At 44.8% G+C, this 25,498-nt stretch overlaps 1 protein-coding gene across 2 annotated transcripts in view; it reads left to right on the top strand.

Moving 5' to 3' along the window:
- The window catches only part of SFXN1 (sideroflexin 1), a 30,579-nt gene extending 9,561 nt beyond the window's left edge, over positions 1-21,018 (top strand). The window contains exons 3-12 of one of the 2 annotated variants that reach the window (XM_029942830.1): positions 642-812; positions 1,526-1,624; positions 2,962-3,037; positions 3,573-3,658; positions 4,611-4,738; positions 6,625-6,674; positions 13,028-13,100; positions 13,994-14,043; positions 14,671-14,718; positions 18,853-21,018. In XM_029942830.1, the coding sequence (XP_029798690.1) occupies positions 642-812; positions 1,526-1,624; positions 2,962-3,037; positions 3,573-3,658; positions 4,611-4,738; positions 6,625-6,674; positions 13,028-13,100; positions 13,994-14,043; positions 14,671-14,718; positions 18,853-18,882 (811 nt within the window). In that variant the 3' untranslated portion in view covers positions 18,883-21,018. The remainder of the gene's footprint in view (positions 1-641; positions 813-1,525; positions 1,625-2,961; positions 3,038-3,572; positions 3,659-4,610; positions 4,739-6,624; positions 6,675-13,027; positions 13,101-13,993; positions 14,044-14,670; positions 14,719-18,852) is intronic. The other variant, XM_029942831.1, reaches the window with a different exon arrangement.
- Positions 21,019-25,498: the final 4,480 nt, after the last annotated feature.

The following is a 25,498-nucleotide window of genomic DNA, read 5'->3' as shown; positions in this document are numbered from 1 at the left end:
TTGATAACAAGATAAAATAATGAGCCTCTAACCTAGGATTTCAAATCTGTAGGTTTAAAAGTAAATTAATGTTCTTGATCACCATAGCTTTTGTCTAATTGGTTAAAAGTATTTTAGAATTTGCAAAGTTCAAGATACATTTTTATTATTTCTTTATTTTTATTAAAAGTTTCATTCATTTATTTTGAGAAAGGGACAGAGAGGGGGGAACGCAGGGAAGGGAGAGACAGAATCCCAAGCAGGATCTGTGCTGTCAATGCAGGGCCCGACTTGGGATTTGAACTCTCAAACTGTGAGATCATGACCTAAGCCAAGATCAAGAGCCAGATGCTTAACTGACTGAGGCACGCAGGTGCTCCTCAAGATATGTTTTTAAGTATGCCATTTAAAACAAAGGATATTTCACAGTTGAATATTTTAAGATACCAGGTACATTTTTGTTTTTCAAAATTATAGATCCTTTGAGATATATGGGTTTGAAATGTACGTTGTGTTTACCGTCTTTTATGTTACTAAAATTTCAGTCACAGGCACATATGTTTTAGGTAAGCAGAAACTCAAGAACTTTGTAGCCACACCTCTCTAGAGCACTGGTGAGATCAATGACATGAAGTTTCCCTTGTTATTTCTTGTTTCCCTAGGCAAGGAGTCATTCCTCCAGGTCTCACAGAAAATGAATTATGGAGAGCAAAATACATCTATGATTCAGCTTTTCATCCCGACACTGGTGAAAAGATGATTTTGATAGGAAGAATGTCAGCTCAGGTTCCAATGAACATGACCATCACAGGTTGTATGATGACATTTTATAGGTAAGTTATGGAAATGTGATAGTAGTTCATTCTGTATCACCGAAGGTTCAAGTACAGTTTTGCATGTAAATAGTTTTATTGAAAGAAATGTCACTTCACATTGAGTTCCATTTTGTATAAATGTTGTAACCCTATGGGGTTGTTTTCACTTTTCCCTGTGTAGAATAAATAGTATTCTTTTTGTTCAAAGGGAGACTGAGTTTTTCCCTAAGTCTTAGACCCAAAAGGAAATGAGATGGAGAAAGAAAATTAAAACACCCTCTAAACAAATTCTCTTTTGAATCCATTCATATGACACAACTATAGACATGTAGGCTCATACCCGCCGTTAGGAGGCATCGGGGCTACTTTGCCTACAAATGGCTTCTTTTTTCCCCATGAGAAGGGACCTGACATCTGTTGAGTGCCTGCTGTATGCATGCCAGGCTCTCTACAGATTTAAGATAAAATTGAAGGAAGATAACTCGATCCTCACCATAACCCTTCAAGCTTGGCGTTACTCCTATCTAAAGAACGAGGAAGCTGAGATCCAGAGGGTGAAAGTCTGCCCTGCCATTCAGGTCCAAGCCCTCAACCCAGAATGCACGGTCACTGACCTAGGGCCCTCCTTCCACAGTCCGTCTCCCCTCTGGTTACTGGTGTTCACATTTTCTGTTCTGCACAGCGGCTAGGTCAAGGCGATGGCCGGTGTGTGATGGATCGCTCTGTTTTAGGACCACGCCGGCGGTGCTCTTCTGGCAGTGGATTAACCAGTCCTTCAACGCCGTGGTCAACTACACCAACAGAAGCGGAGACGCCCCCCTCACTGTGAAGTAAGGCCCTAAGACTTCCCCGTCCCTGCGCTTCTCCAGTGTGCACTTGATTCAGTGCCAGATGGCTTGGTGATGCTGTTGGAGCGTCATGGGGCACATTGTTCAGTCGTGTTTCTTCTCTTCCCTTCTGTCTTGTCCAGCCTGCCCTCTCAGACAGGACTCGTGCTGTCGGTGGCGCTGGTAGGTGGGTCTGTCTCCCACACCCTCAGGCTCCCCCTGCAGAATGCCTGGCAGGAGGTCCAGGGCCAGCCTGGGGCCAGTGATAGGCTGTGCCCTCATCTACCCTGAGCCTGGGGCCAGACAACAGCGTCCAAAGTAGCGGCTTCAGTAATGTGATCTCTGCAGAAATTGGGGACTTCCATCGAGGATTTGTCTTTTTGGGGTTTTTTGATGTTTTTATTATCAATTTTTGAGGGGCGAGGCAAGCATGAGCAGGGGAGGGTCAGAGAGAGGAGACACAGAATGTGAAGCAGGCCCCAGGCTCTGAGCTGTCAGCACAGGGCCCAACGCGGGACCCAAACTCACAGACTGTGACATCCTGACCTGAGCCAAAGTCGGACACTTAACCAACTGAGCCACCCAGGCGCCCCAGGATTTGTCCTTAAAATAAGTCACCTACCGAGCCGATCTGGTAAAACACTGTTTCTACCGCCCGAAGTGATTCGTTAACCAAAACTTTCAGCCCAACTTGTACAGCACTTGAAAGTGTTTTCTTTCTTTGTTGTATCACTTCACATGGCTTTTGACAGTCCACAGTCTTCTGCCCCCGAGTAGAGCAAAGGCTCGGGAAATCCGCCACCAACAGTGCTCGTCACACCTTCGTTTCTTCCAACGCTTTGAATTAAAATTTATTTTAACATGAGAGAGAAGCGCCGTGCTTGGCTGACTGCTGAGGATGGGACCAGCAGCATTCGGTATGATAGGGTCTAGCATTTTAAGAACCACGGCCGTGCGGGTTTACTTTGGGTGTGTGTCTCTGTTTGGAGAGGCATCTGTTGCATAAGCAGAGGAGCTGCCAACACGCAGACCAGGCCGCTCCGCCCGCACTGTGGCTTCGTGCCCACGCACAGCCCCTGCATCCCACCCCGGAACCTGCCCCCGACGGCCGCTCACTGTACCTGGCCGTCGGCTTGTGCGCGAGGGGTGCCCCTTCCCCAGGGCCAGCTTGCTCCCCTTCTGCATTTCTGTTTGTAGAGTGACAATGAGTGTCCTTTTGTGGGTGCTCTGCTCTCAGTCATGCCCTTTCACAGTTTCCCCTCATTTCTTCAGGAAACGCGGAACCCAACCTTCCCGACGGACACTCGTGGCTCACGCCTTGTTTTTCTCTTGCTTTTCAGTGAATTGGGAACAGCTTATGTTTCTGCAACAACTGGAGCCGTCGCAACAGCTCTGGGACTCAACGCGTTAACCAAGGTACCTGGATTCTCGTTTCCGTAGTGCAGCTTCTTCATCGCCTCTCACCTGCCTGGCTCCAAGTCTCTCGATTGTTTCCCAGAACAGTTCAAGTCCAGTTGTGTCTTCCAACGAGCTTGGGAAGGGCTGTCACCAACACCGTGTGCCAAGCCCCTGGTGTGACCCTGGCACTGGGCCCAGTGCCTCCCCACCCTCACTGCCCACTAGAGGCTGTATGCGGAGGAGCGTGCCTGTGCCCACAGCCCCGGAGAGGTGGGGATACCAGCGCCTGCGCTCAGGGCTGCGACTCCAAAGCCCCCCACCCACCCCCACCCCCCGGTCTAGCAGCCACGCTAAGCCGTCAGATGTCTCAGAAGTGTGCCCATGCTGGAAGCAGACGGACACCACCAGGCCACAAGTTTTGAAAGTACTCCTAGCCGGAGTTTCCATGCAAATAAGACTCTGGGTTTTGAGCCGTGTTCAGGGAGAAATGAGTATTTGCATTCGGTCATACGGGCAAAGTAAGATGATGCTTCTGGAATTCTCTTTTCTGCAGCATGTCTCCCCACTCATCGGACGCTTCGTTCCCTTTGCTGCCGTAGCTGCTGCTAATTGCATTAATATCCCATTAATGAGGCAAAGGTAAGATCTGTACGTAGTCTTTGAAGGGACGGGTGCTTGACAGTGGAGTCTCTTGTAATATTTAGTTTTGTCGAAACTTAAAAAAAATTACATTAATAGTTGCAGATAGAATTATATGAGACCTGGGGTTTGCTTCAAAGTAATCTGCTGTGGGCGCAGAGATGGGTCCATTAATGAAGCAAGCTTAGCGGTGACTTACTTGCTAATTACTAACGTAGGCTGTGGGTATGTGGGAGGTTAGAATGTTCTTTCTACTTCTGCCTAGTAAAACGTTTAACACGTGTATCCCAAACCAACATTTATCTGTGCTAGAGCTAGGTGAAGAAGGTCTGTGCACAGAAAGTGGATTCTCTAATAAGTTCTCCCCTGCCACGGCCCAGAATCATCTTCTTGGATTTAAAATAATATTAATGTATATCTTCGGAAGTGTTTTATAGCACTGGCAAAAAAAAAATTAAAAGAGAAGAAAAGACAAGAAAAAGCATTTTGGAATGCATAACAAGAAAGGGTAATAATAGGAGCTGTAATTTTAGGGTCAGTAACTAGAGTTAAATAGTAGTGCCACATACTAGTGATTCCTACGTTAGCCTAGTCAGTTTACTTACTAATGGCACATTTTCTGTATCTGCCTCTCATTTGGAAAGTTGCTCAGGTTTGCACGTCAGCAGAGGAATTAGCCTTATCTTTAAGTTAGCATACTTGCCCTTTGAGTCATATTGTTATTAAGAATGCAACACTTTTTTTTTAATGGGAGTTCACTAGTGTTATTTCACTTCTGTGCCTGTCATACAACTTGTTCGTGGTATTTAAAACAGAGCCATTAGTGCCAAAAATGACACCCGAGCGGGTCCTTGGATTAAGTAGGGACTTGAGCTTCCCCAGCACAGTGCTGTTTCCAGCCTCGTCACGAGAGGGCATCTGTGAACTTCTTTCCATGTGTTTTGCTCGGCAGGGAACTCAAAGTCGGCATTCCCGTCACAGACGAGAATGGGAACCGCTTGGGCGAGTCAGCCAATGCTGCAAGACAAGCCATCACACAGGTGGTCATCTCCAGGATTCTCATGGCGGCCCCGGGCATGGGTGAGTAGCTCCCTGTCAGCAAGCCCTGGCTGCGGTCTGAGGGGCGGGAGGCCACGGAGCAGCTGGGGCAGGGGCGTGGGGTCATCCTTCTCAGGCTTTCGCTGCGTGACACTGGGCGCTGTGGGGCGCTGTGGTGGGCTCCGGGAGAGCAGGCCAAAGAGGGCCAGCAGTGGTGGTGGGATGGTTGGGGAGATCGGCCAGGAAGCTGGCCCATCACTGCAGACCAGTGGTGGGGACGGGTTTGGACCTGGGTGGTGACAGTACAGGTTATGAGAACCTGAAGGCAAAGGATCTGATTTTTGACACTCTTCAAAAGAAACTTGGAAGAGTTTTTGAATCAGAATACTTTCTACTGGAGATTTATTGTATCAGTCGGAGCCCCTTAAAACACGCACCAAGTCGGGTTGGTGAGAGTAGCTCGTAAGATGTGCACCGAGCTTCTACTCAGTTTTGTTCGCAGAACTTGGAGTCAACGTGAGCCACGGCCAAAGCCTACACTGTGTCTAGTTCTTCTGAGACACTCTGGTCCACTCCTTGGGCTTCCCTCAGACCAAAGGCTGAGAGAAGATTCTCAGACTTACTCAGAAACCAGAGCATCTGGGAGGTCCAGTACTGTTTACAGAAACAAATAGAAACCAGTATGATTAATTTCATCATCTAAACTGGATGCAAAAAACACTTGGCTATTAAGCTCTCGAGGGAAGCCTACTTAATCAACTGCTGTCAGGTTGTCCCGCTAGTGTATTTTGTTGTCTTTAAGTTCCTTTTGTCATTGTGACTCTCATCAGAGGACACACAGTAGTAGACAACAAAAGTTGAAGCAAAAGGCCTGAAGGAAAACTCTGAGGGACATTTGAGTGGCATCCAGCACCCTGGGGTTCTCTGATTTCGCCCCCGTTAATTGATTTAACAAAGGCACCCTCACGGCACCCTTGGGAGACAGTGGAGAATGCTGTGGAGGTGGGTGCCCAGTGGAAACCATAGTCTTGAAACATAGGACAAGAGTCCCCCGAGTCTGGCACCGGCACACTGTCCCCGACCTTCCAGGGGCTCGGCGCCCTCCCCAACGTGCCCGCTGAGCCCAGATTTCCAGATTTGCCAAAACCAAGCCTGCAACTCCTGCTTCCACACTGTGTTTGCTTTTGGTTTTAGTTTTGTTCTTTCTCATTTTGAAATATAAGGTACCCCTTTGGAGTTCAGCCTGCCCAACAGATCTATTTCTAGAGGCTTGGTTATTTTAAACATTATTTAGTCCCAGAGAAGAAACACAATCTTTCTATCCCAGTGAAATCTATAGAGGTAATTGCCATCTTGAAGGGGTTGATGTGACAGTTTAGTCTGATGGAAATTATGGGTAAACCATAAATGAACTACCACCACCCAAAGTTTTGCGTGCTTTATTGTATCTGACCATCATAGCTAGTTTGATAGAATTCTCTCTGCTTTATTGATAAGGAAAATAGAAAGCTGAGGCTCAGAGGAGTTAGGTAACCTTTCCAGGGTCACTCAAGGCAGAAATCTTTTTTCTTTTTTTTTTTCTTTGAAGGCAAAATCTTTATACTGGACCCCATGTGGGAGGGTCCCTGGGGGAGGTTGCATATGTTTTATTAACACAGGAGAGAAAAGTTCCCATTGTTTGTACTGTTGCATATTTAAAGTGACATGTAAAGCTCCCTTCAAGATTATAAAGTCTGATGGCTGGTAAAGACATCACATTATTTTTAGTTTTTTTTTTAATACTAAAGTATTTTAAAGAATTACTGCAAATAATTTCACTCTGCCAGTGAAAATAGCCTAAAAGTGACATAAGTGGTTTGTAAAATTGTTGAAAAAAATATAAGCTGAAAATAAATATGAAGACTTAAGTGGATCTGTCTTTACTTCAGCCATCCCTCCATTTATCATGAACACTTTGGAGAAGAAAGCCTTCCTAAAGGTAAGCTCCCTCCGCCCTCCCCTGGTTCTGTTCCTCTCTGCGTCAACCCCGTAGGTTCCTTTCGGACTTCAAACTATGCAGAGCATTTCCTGCATGGCGAGTAAAGAATTTGAAGGCCCTTGGCCCTCAGGCACTTGCGTAACTGAAAAGATGTCTCCAGGAACATTTTACTTCTGATCTCAGATATTTGAAAAAGCTTTTCTAAATGGGAGGTGGCTGCTCACTTCTCAAGAGGTCATACCCTCGAGATGACACACTTGTCTCCATCATCACTTGGAGGCCTAGCTAGGCGATGATGAAGACATGGTGTGAATTTGGAGTGACGTGTTTATATGTCACTGCCGACTATCAGAAATGGGAAAATCATTTGGAGTAGTAGCTTTGTAGAACCTCGAATATAGTGCCTGGTGTATTTGGCTTTTTTTTTTTGGTGATCATATCTAGTAAGTCCTTAATCTGTCAGCCACCTCCCCTCAAGGTCTGAAAATATTACAAGATGAAACTGACCAGGGAGGGACTCCCAATGCTTCTATGCTGCCGTTTGTAGTGGCCGCGGTTTAAAGCAGTAGTGTTCGTGCGCCATCTTCATTTTCCAGTTCCCAACAGGTGGGATATGGTAGAGTAGGGTGACTCATGGGGCCCATCCGGTTTAGAAAGTGGTCTTGTTAGATCTACCAGGAGAAAGGAGGCAGGCTCCTCACTGAAGGAACAGGTGTGTTGTGGGAAAGACCACAGCTCCCTTGGGCGAATGGTTTTGGGTCTTGGAAACAAATGTAACATCAGAGAGACACTAAAAAGCTTTGAAAAAGGACCTTGTTCACAGGCCAGACATTTCCTGAATGACTTCATGATTAGGAGGACTCTGCTGGGCCCAGGAGGAAAGCTAGGGCCGTCACTATGGGGACACTTCATAAACACTCACAATACAATTATGTCCTTCGAGAGGTAAGCCAGAAAGGGTGCTGTGAGGAAACCGTAGTGTTGACCGCCTCGTCTGACCCGTGCACCCAGGCTCTGGCCTGCCCGTGCACCAATCCCATGTTCGGGAAAGGGGACTGTCTTTTCAGCACCTTCTCTCATATTCTTTCTTGGGAGCTTTGGGCACATGGAAGAGTTCTGTTCCCTGAGCGGCCTCCTGTAACAGTCTCACATGTCAGTGTGAATTATGCAACGGAGTGTCACAGTAGCTCTGTAGCGATGGGACTGTCCCCAAATACAAAACAGTTATACGTATATTTTTAAGCAGTAAAGCTGTTGGTATAGACCAAGATGTCATTATGAATTCATGTGACATTTTATATACTTCACTGAGCTGTTATTTTAAGAATTAATGAAAAAGTTTTGCCCAACTCTCTTTCTGGTGCACAGCTTAGGAAAGATGGACTCTTAAAAGCTGCTAATGGATTAGTTTTACATACTTGAACAGTGACTGCATCCTAAAACTACCAAATTACACACACATTTGGCATTCATCAGCTTTCACGTCTTCGTGCTTTTCAGAAAATCTGAAGAAAATTAATGCTCCTTCCTCTGCCCATCCCCGCTGTACTTACAGGAAGCGATTTCAGCTTTGAAGGAAAAAAAACCCATCGAATTAATTTAAGTGGGGTTTTTCAGCATCACTCTTCAGGATGCTAGCCGGGAGTGGCCCGTGCAGTACGTGCATAACTTTGCAGATAGTGAATTGATGCCCTGTGTTCCTGCTGGCTCTCGATCTGGGAAGGCATCCGGATCAGTGTTTCTGCAAGGGCACATGTTGGCCCAGGCAGCCTTTTGGCTTTACCTGGTTGACCGTTCCTAAGTATTGGCATGCCGGCTTCAGGAACAATGGAGAATCAAATACATCTAACCCCCCACTCCTGCTGCACTGAAGAAAAAATCCGGTTTTTCAAGCAAGACCAGATTTCTAGGTTGGTTACAAGACTTGAAAGTTGTCGTCTTACATAGTTGACCTGACAAGCGACGCTTTTGCAAGAGAGGAGTAATCAGTGTGGCTCATTCCACTGATAGTGTAACAAAGTTGTGATGATCACAAACCTGCAGGTGACTGTGAAGGCGGTTGGGAGGCCACCTTCAGTGACAACATCCCCCCAGCTGAAGCCTTCCCGTTCTCTTCTCTGTCTCTCGAAGGCCACCCAGCACCCCTTTAACAGGAGAATCTTAGCAGCCTGGCTCTGTTGCAGAGGCTCCAAGTCTTGCCCCCACCGCCACGGGCAGGACTTTATTCAGCAGAGTCTAGCCCTGCCTTTGGGTACATGGCATACACATATTCTAATCCCGGCTAGGGATCCCAGAAATTCTATAGGAAAGTCTGCATTTAAAGCTACACTAATGCTGAGACACTAGGTCAGTGGAGGAAACACGTGGAAATGAGGGTGGTCCATCATTCCCCCAGTTCAGTCATGCCTTGGTGCGCCTGGGGTCTCTGCATTGTTGGAAAAGTTGCTGTAGTTACTCTGAGTGACAAATGCTGGACAGAAGACACCATTGGGCATTTTAGAGCCTAACAGCATTTTCTGCATGAAGGAAGCAGCAGATGATCCAAGCAGTTGCCCCCCTCCTCCCGCTGCCACTCTCTTAGGCTTTTTCACTTTAACCAGTGAGTACATATTTTGTTTTCCTCCCCCATCTCAGTTTGCAGTTTTTAGCTTTGCTCATATCAGATACTTAGTAATCATTTGGAGGTGTGCACCTGACACGCCCTTCTTGGAGAAGCCCTCTGCCTGCCCCGCTCCCCAGCCTACCCCCCTGCCCCTCACCTGGGGCTGGGAGAGGCCACAGGCTGCAGACCCTGCCATGGCGAAGTTGGGAGAGGCAGTCAGTCCTCGAGAGTAGCTCGAGGATCAGTCCCAGTGTCCCGCTGGCCCCCAGGGGTCTGGCTGTGGCTGTCCTTCCAACCTCAGTGGAGGATGCTGCTTTGAAAAAGCAATGGCAAGGGGCACCTGGGTGGCTCAGTCGGTTGAGCGTCCGACTCCAGTTCTCCAGATCTCATGATTTGTGAGTTCGAGCCTCACATCAGGCTCACTGCTGTCAGCCTGTCAGCATAGAGCCTGCTTTAGATCCTCTTTCTGTACCCTTCTCTCTGCCCCTCCCCCACTTGCGCTCTCCCCTACAAAAATTTTTTAAATTAAAAAAAAGAGAAAGAAAAAGCAGTGGCTGAATGTTGAGCTGTTCATACGCACATTGCATTCCCCAAGTGCAGGGTCACTGTTAACACGGAATTACTGCATTTTGCGCACATAGAAAGATCCCATAGGACTGAACTGATAGTGTAGTTTCTACTAAAACATAAGCAGAGGTGACTTATATTAATATCCATACGTTTCCATCTTCAGAGCACTTTCACGTGCATCCTCAAAGGCAGGCTTTACTGTGCTCCTTTTACGGAGGTCCGAGAGATCATTCAGCAGCTCATAACGTCCACGTGGGCTGGGGTCTGCCTTGCCTGCCCCCTGATTGTTCCCACAGCTCCGGCGGCTACATGTGCCCCTCTGTAAGGATGCACATACCTGGGCTTTAACCTTGGACATGACCAGACTCCTCTGCCAACATGAAACAAATTGAACATTCTTGGCTTTCTTAACGGTGAGCTTGGGGAGCATTCGGTATGACTCATCCCTCTCCCCGTACCTTATCTTTTCCCAAGCGGAGTGCCAGAAAAAAGCATCAACTGTGGGCAAATGACTCACAAAAATCTTTGCAATAAACCAAAATGCTCAGTGCCTAAAATCTGGCCTTTTGAATAATGGTATTCTTGAAGAATAACTCCCGTGGTCTCTTGACATTGTCGGCACTTTCATTAGGAATAAATAAAGTTAATGGGGTTTAGATCAGGTACCAGTTCCCCATTCCTTAATTCTGCTTCTTCCTTCTTCCCTTTAACAAAGGTGGACAGCTCTGTCTACTCAGTAGATTTTCAGGACTTTCTGTTAATTAAGTGTGAGTGTAGCATTTATTTGTTCATTCAGTCATGTAGTTACTCAGCAGCCCTTTGCTGAACGCCTGTTACATGCCAAGCAATGAGTTGGGTGCTTGAGTCATAGAAACAGAGCCCTGCTCTCAGGGGCCAGATAGCACAGTGACGGGAAGAGACACGAGGCCGTCGTCCCAATGCTTCCTGAGTACAGAGTGCGGCACAGAGGGAATAGAGGCAGTGTCTCCCCCAGATGCAGGAGGTGGGCAGAGACGTGAATGGTGGTCAAGGACACGTGGTCCACAGAAGCTCAGAGAAGACACACAGCATGGCTTATTGGGAAACTTCCAGATGGCCAGGCTATGGGCTATATATAGGGAATTGACTGTACCATGTATAAAAATTAACTCCCCGTGGTTCATAGACTCTAAATGTAAAAATCTACAACTGTAAAACTTCTAGCAAAAAAATAGAAGAGACCATCTTTGAGACTGAGAGTTAGGCTAAGATTTCTTAGACACAACAGCAAAGGCACGGTCCATAAAAGAAAAATTGATAAACTGGACTTCATCAAAATGGTAAGGTTCTGTTTTTTGAAAACTATAAAGATGGGGTGCCTGAGTGGCTCAGTCTGTTGAGCATCCAACTTCGGCTCAGGTCATGATCTCATGGTTTGGGGGTTCGAGCCCCTTTGTGCAGACCGCTAGCTCAGAGCCTGGAGCCTGCTTCAGATTCTGTCTTTCTCTCTCTCCCCCTCCCCTGTTCATGCTCTGTCTCCCTCTGTCTCTCAAAAACAAATGTAAAAAAATTTTTTTTAAAACTATAAAGTGATGAAAAGGCAGACAGATTGGAGAAAATCTATGCAAAACTTGTATCTGATAAAGGACTTCTATGCAGAAGATACAGAGAACCCTCAACACTCGTTCAAGAAAATAACACAACTTAAAAAATGAGCAAAAGGTTTGAACAGACATTTCACCTATGAGGTAAGCACATGAAAAGATGCTCAGTATCTCTAGTTACTGGGGAAATTCACGTTAAAACTACACAAGCTACCATTAAACACCTATAGGAATATCTAAAATGGAAAAGACTGCCAATGTTCATGGCAATGTGGAGAAGCTGGAACTCTCATATCCTGCTAGTGGGAATGAAAAATGGTATAACCACGTTGGAAAATAGTTTGATACTTTCTTAAAAAGTGAAACAGACACGTACCGCCTGATCCAGCCGTGTCATTCCTGGGTGTTTACCTTGGAGAAACCAAAGCACGTGTACATAAAAGATGGATGTTCACAGCAGCTTTACTTGTGACCTCCAAAAATTGAAAACAACCCAAATGGTCATTAGCAGGAGAAGAAATTTTCAAATTGTGCTGTGTCCATGCAATGGAATACCTAACAGCAAGAAAATAATGAAACCATTGGAACATGCAGCATCCTGAATGAACCTCAAAGTGATTACACAAAGGAATATATTCTGTACATAAAATGCTAGAAAATATAACCTGATACATAGTGACAAAGCAGAGATCAGAGGTGGCCAGGGAATGGGATGCAGGGTTTGGGAAGGACAGAAGTTGCCAAGGGCAGGAGGAATAAGGAAAGCCTTACAGATGGATGGATATGTTCATTATCTTGGCCGCGGTGATGGCTTCACAGCCAGATACATGTGTCAGAACTTACACTGTGCACATCAAATATGTGCGGGCCATATGTCAGTAAAGCGATTAGGGGAACAGTCATGGTGGAGGGAAGACTTTAGAGTCATTAGCTTTTTGCACTTTTACTTCATTGAATATGTACCTTTTAAGTTTATGGTTACTGTCTCCAATTCATTGAAACTTATTTAAGATAGCCTCTGTTTGCACAGTTCGAGGTGTATGAGAATATAAGGGGACCAAACCTCCACGGCTCCCTGAGTCTCGGGCTAAGTGCTGTTTAAGAAGTGGGGATGAATTAAGCAGACGGGGTGCTGGAGAGGAGTCAGGAGACAGGATGACATCCAAGTTGGGTGAAGTCAGAATTCTCTGGGATCCTTGTCATCACAGAGAGCCTTTCCATTGAAACCATCGGCACGAAGTTCGGTCATGTACAGTCCGCCTTACTTGTACACGTTCTTCTTTGAGATTACCCACGTGCTCTCGGGGATAACAGGTTAGCCCCTGGTGCTTCAGGCAAGAGTCCACTTGAAATAAGAAGGCCATTCTCAGGGGCTCAAGTTCATCCTTCACAAAGTCTCCTTCAGTGCTCAGCTTGCCTTCCCCTCACCCAGCGCAGACGTCACAAGTCTGGGCAGTGCCAGGGCGAGGATTTACATCTCCTGATGAGGATCCATCGTCACTCAGAGCCAGTTGCCAAGATACAGCATGTCCTTTCCTTACTGTCCTTGGCGGGGTGGGTGTGTCCCCTCTTGATGACATGTCTCCCTTCCTCTCTAGTACATGCCTCCCTCCCCTCACACTACTCTGCGTGACGTGCCTTTGCTGCAGAGAAGTCTTCTCGGGGACCAGGGTACGCCTCTCATGCAAGCGTCTGGGGGGTCATGACTTTTTAACAGCTTGTGTTGCCTCTTCACTAAGTTGGCTGATGTCATAACAAACAGTTCACAACTTGGTTGCAGATGTTTCAGTGGCTTTGTTTCTGTAACCATATATCCTGCCGTTGTTTATATTGTGTGTTTCAGTACCACTCGTTTTTGAAAACTAAAAATCTAACAGTGCTTATTCTCTGAAAGACCAACCAACTCATTCATTTCCATTAAAAAAAAAAGTGACAGGCAAAAGTTTTCTGTTCTGGCAACAGTTTTAACCATATTGACAGCAGCTAATAGCAAGAAAGGGAAGATGCAGGGGAGGCGGGAAGTGTTGGGTTTCTGGCACATTCCAGGCACCGTACTAGGTGCCTGATGACCGATACCTGGCACGTGTTCTCCCACACACATTAAGGACACATGTCGTGATCCTCATTTTGCAGATAAGAAAACCAAAACTTGGAGAGGTTGGGCTCTGCCTGCCCTTTTCCCACAGTCAGGAATGAACTGGGAGGCCAGAGATTTGAGTACAGGTTTGTTTGTCTTCCACCCCTGATACCAGACTGTATTGCCTCCCCATCCAGGAGGTGAATTACAGTTAAATGGTAATGATTTCTCCACCTGTTTAGAGCCAAGCATCTCTCAGATTATATGTGCAAGAGAAAGAATGAGAAGCCACTTGATCTTTGCATGGGCAGTCACTGACAGATCAAGGAGGTGGCAGGAAGTCAGAACTAACATGCCTGCTGCAGTGTGCCCCCCAAAGTTCACTAATCTGGGTCTTGTGTGGAGACCCTTCCCGCTAATCAGTAGTAGAACTTGTCTCTAAGAGCCTGTCTAAAAAGTATTCAAAATAATTTATTTCTCCAAACAGAGGTTCCCATGGATGAGTGCACCTATTCAAGTTGGATTAGTTGGTTTTTGGTGAGTGGAATTACTTTTATATACTTAATTTCCTTTTTAAAGGTAAATATACTGTATAAGAAAGGCAAAGGAATGGGTAGATAATGTGAGACACAAGTTTTGAAAGTGAGACCCAGAACAGGTCCCAGAACTTATGGAACTTACGGTCTCAACAATTAGATAGAAGCAAAGGGAAACCTGCAAATTTGGGACCGTTTGTGTGATTTTTTTTTTTAATGCCTAAATAATTTCTGAGAGAGAGACAGAGTATGAGGAGAGGCAGGGGCAGAGAGAGAGAGGGAGACACAGAATCTGAAACAGGCACCAGGCTCTGAGCTGTCAGCACAGAGCCCAGTGTGGGGCTCAAACTCGGGAGCAGCGAGATCATGACCTGAGCAGAAATCGGACGCTTAACCGACTGAGCCACCCAGGTGCCCCTGTGTGATTCTTTCTTAAGCTCTGGCTATTTCTCTGATTTTTTAAAAGTTATTTTGACAGTCCTTGGTAATAAAGTTACACAAATGGGATGTATTTTTAGGAAGAAATATAATCAAAAGAAAAGGGATTGTTTTAAAAGTAAAATAGAAAAAGGATCTGAAAGTCAGCCGTCAAAACTGATAGGTCTTTTTCTTTTCTTTTTTTTTTTAGTTTGGTGTTCGCTACGCCGCTGTGTTGTGCTCTGTTTCCTCAGAAAAGGTATGTATTTGCTATTCTTCAGAATGATCACAAGTTTTAATCCTAAAAACCATTTGAAGACGCAGTGCATTTCACTGCATGGATATTGAGATTCAGAAAGAGTAATGAAGCCACATCTCTAAAGGGACAAGATAGAGGCAGAAATCAGACACACACCTGCTTAATTTCAGAACTCTCTTTATCCGGCTCTACCATCACACTTGAAAGTGCTTTATTCTTTTGTAAGCATCAGGTTAACTCTGGTACAAATTGGCTTTTATAAAAATTTGGATATGGCTTGCTGTCATCCAGTCCGTTGGAAAATGCAGCCGTGACACAGGCGTACTAGAATTTGAGGTCCGCCCCAGGGACAGCAGTTACACACACTTAGCCTTTGTGATTTGTGTATTTGCTTCCTTTCTTCCTACTTAGTTTTTTTTCCTTAAAAGCCTTATCATGTGCCTTCATCCAAGCTACCCTTGAATCCTGCTTTTGATGTAAGAACTGGATTGATGGGCATTAAATCAGCATCGGATACATCTAGGTCTTCAGCCTCCTCCTGGTTTAACATGAAAGCAGAGAGAGCAGCATTTTGTTGTTTGGCTTTTGTCTGAGGATTACCAGGCTCCTGCCTTTGTGATATCTTCACCGGTGGACAGGCTTCAAATGAACGGTCTCTAACGTCTAGGCTTTCACAGTATGATGAGTGTACTAGAACTAACTTTATCAGGTCCCCTCCACCTGAGAGAGAACTCCACCCTTCACCTGCTCTGTCACTTCTGCCTTTGACTCCTACTGGTCTTAAATAGGGCTCTAAATCTCAAGGAGAGAGAGCCTTGTGTCACCTTGATGCCTAGAGCCATGTCCTCCCCTAGGAGAGGGTGGGACCTTCAGAAATTATTCTCAAAGCCCAAGAGGGATGCATTTTTTTTTCATCTCCAAAAAGGGGCAATCATACCTATTTACTTGTTCAAACCCCAGCATCTCCGGTCTTAACATAAGAAAAGTTTATTTCTCTAGCATATGCCAGTGCCTGACAGTTGACCTTGTACTCAGTGACTTATAAATAGTGTATGTGAAATGCCAAGGAGAGCACCTAGGACAAAGTAAACCCTTAATAAATATAGCTGTTAGAATTTTGAGATGAAAATATTTGAAAAATCCATAAGGGAGCTTCCTACATCGGCCTTGGTTTCATTTAAGTGTTATGAGAAAAACACTGTAATTGTCCTAACATTTATTCTTGTGATTAATTTAAATTCTGGGTTTGGACATTAAAAGTTTTTCTGTAACTACGAGTGCCATGAGGTGGCCTGTCCTCAGAGACTACACGGTTTCCACATTTGGGAGACCAGGAACACCCTCTTGTGTTCCTCTATCTAAAAATGAATCTTCATACTCTGTTGTTTTGCTTTTGTTTTTTGCTTCTACATTTGTTTATTTTTCTTTTTGTTTCTTACTCATCAGTTGCATAGAATAGGATTATGCATATTCCTTGGTTCATCATATACTGTTCTTCTTGGTCCAAGCATGACCCTATTCTATTTTATTTTATTTACTTTAATGATACAGTGAACATCCATGCATCCACCCACTCATGAATAAAAAGATCACCAGTAAGATACATCTTTTGGACATTCTTCCTTGTCCCTGCCTCCCTGGCACATGCAGCCATTAGGCAGAACTTTGTGTTTATCATACAACTGCATTTAAAATGTCTTATTTCATATATAGTATATATACACACATGCACATGTGCATTGCTAATGTTGTTTAGTTTTGCCTCTTTGGAAACACTTTAAACAAGGGTGTCATGCTACATATAGCCTTCTGGTATTCGTTCCTTTTTACTCAGTGTCACAGTTAAGATTCCTCCACGTTATTGCGTGTGGCTGAGTTCATTCATCCGACTGCTGTATAAATATTGCCCCGGTTACCCATCCTCCTGTACAGTTGAGAAGGAACACACACTCTGTATCAAAATGTGCGGGAAGCAGCAAAAGTGTTGCTTTAAGAGAAATGATTAGCTTTAAATATTTATATGAGAAAGGAAAAAGGCCTGAAAATCAATGCAGTAAACCTCCAACTTAAGTTCAAAAGGGAACAAAAAGAATAAACTCCAGGGAAAGAGAAAGGAAGGACATAAGACCAGAAACAAAAAATAGAGGATCCACAAAGTCAAAAGTTGGTTCATTGTAATGGACAATAGTAATGAACAGTCATCTTGTGATGTCAATCAGAACAAATCATTTTATGAATGAAGAAGAGGTATAACTAGAGATATAGCAGGGTTTGAAAAGATAAATGAATATTATCGACAGCATTGTACCAGTAGATTTGAAAACAGGCAAATGGGCAAACTCCTGGAAAAATGTTAACAATGCTAAAAATGAGAAAGTCTAAATTGGCCTGTCACCATTAAGAAGGTTGAAGTATTATTTAAACATCTTCCTACAAAGCAGACACGGAACCAAGTGGTTTTACAGGCAGAGTTTACTTAACTGCCAAGAAACATGTTACTCCAGTTTTATTTATTTAATTATTTACTTATTTTTAAATGTTTCTTGATTTTTGCGCCTGGGTGGCTCAGTCAGTTGTGTTGACTCTTGGTTTTGGCTTGGTCACAGTTCGTGAGATTGAGCCCCACATCAGGCTCTGCACAGACAAGTCAGAGCCTGTTCGGGACTCTCTCTCTCTCTCTCCCTCTCTCTGCCTCCTTCACATGCTTTCTCTTTCTCTCTCTCAAAATAAATAAACATTTAGAAATTAGATAAAAGGCTAATTACATATCAAAATATTATCAGGTTTTCTGTCATAAGTATTCTGGGCAATTTTTCTTTATACTTTTATATAATAAATATGCATGTATAACAAAAAAATAAGCTTTAATACATATCTAATACATATATGCATATAATATGTTCAAGTACTTTTTAAAATTTTTTAAATTATTTATTTACTTTTGAGAGAGAGGGAGACAGAGCATGAGTGGAGGAAGGACAGAGAGAGAGGGAGGACGCAGAATCCAAAGCAGGCTCCAGGCTCTGAGCTGTCAGCACAGAGCCTGACGCGAGGCTCGAACCCATGGACTGTGAGATCATAACCTGAGCCGAAGTCAGACACTTAACCGATTGAGTCACCCAGACACCCCTCAAGTACTTTTTAAAAATTCATCAAAGAAATCATCTCTCAGTGATGTTTTTTCTTGTAATTCTTAGTATTTTTTTTACTGTTTATTTTTGAGAGAGAGAGCATGAGCAGGGAAGGGTCAGAGAGAGAGGAGGGTACAAAGGATCCAAAGCAAGCTCTACACTAATAGCAGTGAGCCCAATGCAGGGCTCAAACTCAGGAACTGAGATCACATCCTGAGCCGAAGTCAGATGATCAACTGACTAAATCACCCAGGCACTCCCATTTTAATGTTTCCTAAAAGTTTTGCAATAAACATGTATTATTATTATACAATGGACAAAAGCATATTAGTGCAAGTGAATTACTAGTATTAAAAATCCTACCAAATACATGTGTCTTTTTTTTATTAACGGTGAACATTAGATTGTTTTCCTTGGGCGGTGGCATTACCACACGTTGTTTCCCAGTACCAGCAGGGTCTGAAAGTGGCATTGCTTACATTCTTCCCAGTGGGGAGCTTTGTGAGCTTTTAATAATTGTTGGGATCTTGGGGCTCCTGGGTGGCTCAGTTAGTTAAGCATCTGACTCTTGATTTCAGCTCAGGTCATGATCTCATGGTTCATGGGATTGAGCCCCACATTGGGCTCTCTGCTGAAGTTTTGTGCAGCCTGCTTGGGATTCTGTCTCCCTCTCTCTTTCTCTTTCTGACTCTCTTTCTGCCCCTCTCCCACTTGCTCGCCCCTCTCCCTCTCTCTCTTTCTCTCTCTAAAAACATGAACATTAAAAAAATAATTGTTGGATTCTTAAGTTTCATTTCTTTGATTTTTAGCAACAATTAATTTTCAGAAGGAATTGGACACTCATTTTTAGGGCCCAGGAAGCATTTTTCAAACAGGACCCTGTTTTACAATACCAGTCATGGTACGGGGTTGGGGCGGGCGGGGAGGGTCGCTTCTCTGCCGGCTACAGACTTTGGTTCCCTGCTGTGCCCGTGTAATAATCCTTATTTCTCCCTTATCCCAGTTCCATGTCTGTGACAAGCTTGGAGGCTGATCTGCAAGCCACGATCCGAGAGACCTATCCTGAATTGCGGCGCGTGTACTTTAATAAGGGACTGTAACATCGGAGGAGACCCTACAGCTTGTCCTGCCCACTGCCAACCCGGTGCGGAAAAGCCTGTTGAGCTTGGCTTCTCCCAGTGACAGGAGACCTTTCAAGATCCACAGTAGCCTTTTAGAGTCGAGCTGCTCCCTACAGCACAGCACCCGGTGTGGGCCAGGCGCCCGACACCCGTTGGCTCCCTTATGTTTGAATCACGGTGTAATTTACAGAAGTACCCTCCCTGCAGCTTTTATAGTCATTGTTTTTCAAAGACAATATACCAGCCCTCAGCCAGAGTTTTAAAAAGCACTGCTAGGCATAGAATAGATGTTCAGTGTATACTCCAGAGATAGTTCCTGATGATCACTGAGCAAGAAGGAATCTGTTTGAAATACTGAATGTTTATCATGTCCCTGTTTCAAATCACTCTGCAGTGATTTGGGAAAACACAAAAGCTCTGAGGATACACAGTAAAAAAGTGACTTGTAAACGTTAAGGGACATTTGCTTCCGGTTTAGGCAGTGGGCAACCCCAAGTAAATGATGCGTCTTTTGGGATTTGTAGGATTAAAAGCTCCTGCATGTACTTCCCGAAAGGCACGGGAATAGACAAGTGCAATGAGCTGCCCCTGCGTCCGCGGTTACATGCATTCCCATCGCTCCCCAGCTTCCTTGCTTGACTTCTAAATTTATACTGCTTTACATTCTTACGAAGTTCCTCTTACCTTGCACTTGCTGGCCTTAGATTCAGTGATTTACACCAAATAATCAGATAACAGAGACGTTACCCGTGTCAGATTTGGGAAGAATATTCAATACCCGTGCTGTGTAACTAGGTCGAATCTGGTTGGTTTGATTTTTCAGAAGTGAGAGCCCCACTCCGGCTAGCCACATATCTTGTCATTCTTCTAGATCTCCTTGGCTTTCAGGAAGGTACGGAAATACTGTGTATGTGAATCAGTGACTAAATGAATTGTACTTGAACATTGTCTATGACGTTTACCCTGTTGGAAAACAATGAATCCATGGACCACTGTTTACATCATCTGTAGTAGCTGCACCTGTTTGTAACGTAACGGATCATGCTGTGCGTGTGTAGGTGCTCCAGGCATATGCTCGGTGTGGGCCTGTTGAGTGGAGACCACTCGGTTCACTTGTAATGCAGAGACTTGTAAGTGGGGGAAAATGGAGAAGCTAGTTTCGACAGATTTTTCCTGACAATGTGACCAGTCTGTATTTCCTCATAAAGAAAAAATGGTGTGCCTTGTGTCCGTGTTTCTCTTTTCTCCTGAAAGGATTATGGATCTGAGGCTTGGGGGCACTTGGAGCTGCCTTTGTGCTGCCAGCATTTTCTCTCTGAGATTTTCTTGTCTTTAACCATTTGAGGCAAATTACCCATGACCTTCTGAGGTATTTTGTTGCCATAGATGCTTCTCTTTAAATAGCGGTAAGAGCCTGAACTTGAAGGCAGATCTCCATGAGGTGCTAAAAGGGTGGCTTTTAACCTAAGGACTCGAGGCCTAAACCACCTGCCCAGCTAATCTCCAAATTATCACACACACACACACACACACACACACACACACACACACCCTGCCCCCAAGTCCCTTTCAGAATCCTAACCTTCACTGAGGAATTAATGAGCCACTGGCTTGCAGCTTGATGAACTAACTGGAGTTTTGCACACACCAGGAAGATAGGGCCAAAGCACTACTGTGGAAGGGATAATGACCATGGAGATGTGTCTTTTTAAACACTTGCCAAAGGCTTCCAACTCCTGCTTTTATATAGAAATATTAACTGTATCATTTAATCACGGTTTATAAAAAGGAACAAATGAACCAAGATTGGCAATTCTGCTGATCTCTTAGAAATATCTTTTCTGGAGAAAAGTCCACATGAAGTGCAATGATCTTATAAGGGTAAATAGTTCTTCATAGTTGTAGTCATGTGATGATTATGATTGTTCGTATTACTGACTGGCAGATTTTACTTCAGTATTAGCACAGTGTCTTTGCCAGTGTTGGAGTCCATGTGTTATTTCAGTTCGACTGGATGAAATGTTAAATAAACTCAGAATGAAAATAAATTCTCTCTTTTATTTGTACGTAAAGGGCGATGCAGACTTTGTGTTACCGTCGATGGTACCTTTCATTCAAACTTAACCTCTGGTTTCCATCAGGAACTCCTCATGAGGAGAGAGTTTTGTATGATGCCTTTGGCAGGAAATATTTTCCTGTTTGGGGCTACAGTCTTCTACCTTCTGGAACACCCATGCACACAGCACCCAGTGGCAGGGGGCCAGGCGGGTCATTCCAGGACCATTTGCTAGGAGCCCAGGGGGGAATGTGACTCTGCCTTAGAGCCCATTGCCCCTGGGTGGTGAGGTGAACTTGCCTTCATACTGCTTGTCAGCTGCTAATGTGGAACTAGCATTTGCTGTCATTCACAGAGAAAATCAAAGTTAACCCAAGATCGGGGAGTGCCTTACTCACAGACTTAATAAAAGATTGAGCATTGTGGCCTTCTCATTCACGTCTGTGCATCGGTTCTGCTCCCATCCCTCTGTCCATCACTTAAATTAATTACATTCAAGAGTGTGGGTCCAGAAGTCACTGCCGGCAGAATCTTGGTGGTGTACCCACTTTGGAAATCGAAGAGTTTGGGCAACCGACATTCTCTGTGACCTTCAGTTTTCATTGTTGGCCTTGGGTATGTGGAGAGAATAATTGAATCTACTTCACCGAGTTGTTGCAAATACGAGCAAGGCAATGGCTGTACAGCAGTGAGCATATTGCCTGGCACATACTAAGCGTTCAATGAATGGCTGCCCGTGGTATATTTCTGTGCGTTCGGAATACCAATTCATGGGTGTTATCCGCAAGGCTTTAGAACCCCAGCAACTCTTCCCAGAGATAACCCACAACCTAACTAGAAATACCAGATTAAAATGGTCAGACAGAGATACTTGGGTCCATTCTGTTAATGGTTTTGACTAAACAAGACCGAGGTAGGAAAAGTCTCTGCTCGCAGGTGAGAGAAGTGGGCCTTCCGGGGGGCGGGGGGTGCATACTCAAGGGCCTCCGGGTCACCAGAAAACTGCGGCGGAAGCCAGGATCAGACACCCAGACTTCCAGCCCTGTCTGAAAGAGTAAACAACTGGAATCCTCAATAAAATTAGTTTCTCTCTTGCATATGCAGAATTTCACTAGAAGCTGAAGAAAAATTGGGTTATATTTGGTTGTGATGAATATAAGGTGTCACTTAGAGTGTAGAGATTCAAAGTTTGAGTCCAGAGACCAGAGTATCTAAGTATGCATGAAATCCAAATTCTTGGGCGCCTGGGTCACTTAAGCTTCTGACTTCGGCTCAGGTCATAACCTCATGGTTCACGAGTTTGATCCCCATGTCGGGCTCTGTGCTGACAGCTCAGAGCTGGGAGCCTGCTTCAGATTCTGTGTCTCTCATTCTCTCTGCCCCTCCCCTGCTCACACTCTGTCTCTCTTTCAAAAATAAACAAACATTAAAAAAGAAAGGAGAAAGAAGAAAGAAAGAAGAAAAAGAAGAAGAAAAGAAAGAAATGCAAGTTCTCAGGCTTCATCCTAGACCTGCCAAACCAGAACGTGCTGGATAAAGGAGCCCCAGGAGCTCTGCGCATATCGTGGCTGGACAGGTCCTGGCTGTAGCTGAGTCTCTTGGTGCTCCCTGAGATCTGAGTGTCCTCGATCAATTTCAGATCCACCTCCAATTTTCTGTGAATTTGCATATTTTGCCCCTCCCCAGATTCCAAGAAAGTATCTAGGCTCAGTTTTGATGCGCTTAGGGAACCAGTATCAGTAAATTTACGGAACAGGGGTTTCTGTTTTGTACACTGCCATGTCACCAGCACCTAGAACAACTGGTCTGTGTGATCACTGGGTTCAAACTGGACTCTTTCCAGGAATCTGAAAAAGTATCCTCCCATTTCCTTGCAGAAAGGAATCCATTTTGTGTCATCACCAGGATGCGGCAGGAACGGAGTAAGATTTTTGGGAATGGAGCCCGACACAAACATCATCCCTGGAAACTGAGAGGAGAAATGGCTGTCGGCAACCAAGCTGCAGCCCTTGTTATGGGGGCACATGTTTGTCCCTGAGGACACGGCTATCCCTAAAGTCCCTGGAGCAGACCACACTTGGGACCGTGCACATTTAATCCTCAAGGAGCCCATCACATCCCCATCTCTTCAAAGAGAAGGAGCACCCGAGTGGCTCAGTCTGTTAAGTGTTGGACTCTTGATTTTGGCTCAGGTCATAAACCCAGGGTCATGGGATCGAGCCCCAAGCTCTGTGCTGACAGACTGGAGCCTGTTTGGGATTCTCTTTCCCTCTCTCTCTGCCCATTCCCTGCTCATGCACACATGCTCGCTCACTCTCTCTCTCCCTCAAAATAAACTTAAAAAAAAAAAAGAATGTGAGGCTCAGCAAAGTGCACTAACTTGTCCAGTGCCACACAGTGGCCCAACTACCATCTTAATCCAGGCCTGTCAAACTCAAGTATTTCCCACTGTATTTCACAGCTTCTTCATTAACTGGAATAATTATGATGGACCTTGGTGCAGCGTTTTATGATATTCAAAGTGGTTGCACTTTTTTTTTTTTTGGCATACATCACTCCTTATAATTCCCCCAAGGGTTTCATCTCCATTCAAAGGTGGGAAAACAGGGGAGCCTGGGTGGCTCAGTCGGTTAAGCGTCCGGCTTCAGCTCAGGTCATGATCTCATGGTTTGTGGGTTCAAGCTCCATGTCAGACTCTATGCTGACAGCTAGCTCAGGGCCTGGAGCCTGTCTTCGGATTCTGTGTGTCCCTCTCTCTCTGACTCTCTCCTGCTCATGCTCTCTCTCTTTCTCAAAAATAAATAAAACATTAAAAAAAAATTAAAAAAAAAACCAAAGGTAGGAAAACAGACTTGAAAAAGTGGCATCACTGTCCACAAACATAACTTGGTCCATTTAAAGGACGGTGAAAGACTATTCACACACACACACACACACACACACACACACACACACACACACGGTTTGTGGAACACGTAGGTCAGCAAGGTCATTTCCAGATAGAGTCCCAGAATAAAGAATGAGGAACGGCGGTTCTCAGAAAGCATTCCTTGGACCAGCAGCAGCAGCAGCAGCAGTGGAGGCGTCACTGGGAACTAGAAATGCTTGTCCTCAGGCCCTTTGCAAAAGTACTGAATCAGAAACTCTAAAGGTGGGGCGCAGCCAACTTTTAACCAGCCTCCCCGCCCTGGGTGATTCCGATGCGCCCCAGGTTAATGAACCACTGGGGGGCTGTTAGGATGAGTGCTGCAGTGGAATTCAGCTCCATGAGCTGAGGCAGGCTAAGCAATTTGAACCTCAGATCCCTCCTCCGTAGAAGGAAAATAACACTGCTTCCATGGCCGGTTACTTGTGAGGGTGTGAGTGTTAGCAAACTGACCACACCTGGCCTGGGGCCTGGCACGTGCACACTCACTCGCCACTTTGTAGCTAAACTTCGAGCGCAGGTCCCAGGGGCTGAAAGTTTGGCAACACTCTGCAGGGGATCCCTCTGGGAAACAGGAACTCTCGTGACTGCTGGTGGGTGTGCAAATTGCTGTGATTTCTCTGCAAGACAGTTCTTATCAAAACGTACAAAAGCACAGGCCCTCTTTTAAGCAATTCCTCTTCTGAGAATTAATCCCACAGAGGAGCACACTCAGGTTCAAGGAAGGCCCAGCTATCCCCATGGGAGCCATATGGATGCACTATGTCAGGCGGAGGTTGGAGGAAGGGGGAGGCTGAGGGATGTTTCCAGAGAAATTTCGAGGCAGGAAAGAAAGCTACTCCACAGTGGGGTAATCTAAAAGATAAGAATACATTTTCCCTTGAGAACTTTTAATTTTTTTTAAGGTTTTATTTATCTTTGAGAGAGCACAAGTTAGGGAGGGGCAGAGAGAAGGGGACCGAGCATCTGGAACTGGTCCCTCACTGACAGCAGCCAGCCCGATGTGATGTGAGGTTTGAGCTCCGATCATGACCAGAGCCAAAGTCAGATGTTGAACCGACTGAGCCACCCAAGTGCCCCTTCCTTGAAAACTTAAAAAGAAATTCTGATTTATATTCTTGCAAGATAGATCGATAAAAGGGTTAATAACAGTCCATTGTCATTAATATAAGTAAGTTGAGAAGAAAGGCTGCCTCTGGATGTTGGAATTGATTATAAGTGCTTTTAAAATTTTCTTCTTTATGCTTTTCTGAGTTTTCAGACTTCTGCTTCAGAATTCAGGACATATTGAATACAATTTTTTAAACCTCTGTGTAGGAATCCCCAATTTCCTAACAATAAATGCACTGATGCGTATAGAAGCATAGACACCCAAATGGTTAACAGTTGGTGCCTCTGGGTTTACAGGCAATCTTTATTTTCTTTATAGTTGTCCGGGTCTCGTATTTTCTGGAATGCATCTGTATTCCTTTTATAAGCAAGAGAACGTCAAGTTCAGGCTGCTGAATAATGCCATGGCCTTAACTGCCTCATAGGATCCTTGCCA

This window comes from Suricata suricatta, chromosome 6 (genome assembly GCF_006229205.1).
Source record: "Suricata suricatta isolate VVHF042 chromosome 6, meerkat_22Aug2017_6uvM2_HiC, whole genome shotgun sequence".
Taxonomy (NCBI): Eukaryota; Metazoa; Chordata; class Mammalia; order Carnivora; family Herpestidae; genus Suricata; species Suricata suricatta.
The sequence above is the reverse complement of the archived record's forward strand: the minus strand, read 5'-3'. Positions and strand labels throughout refer to the sequence as shown.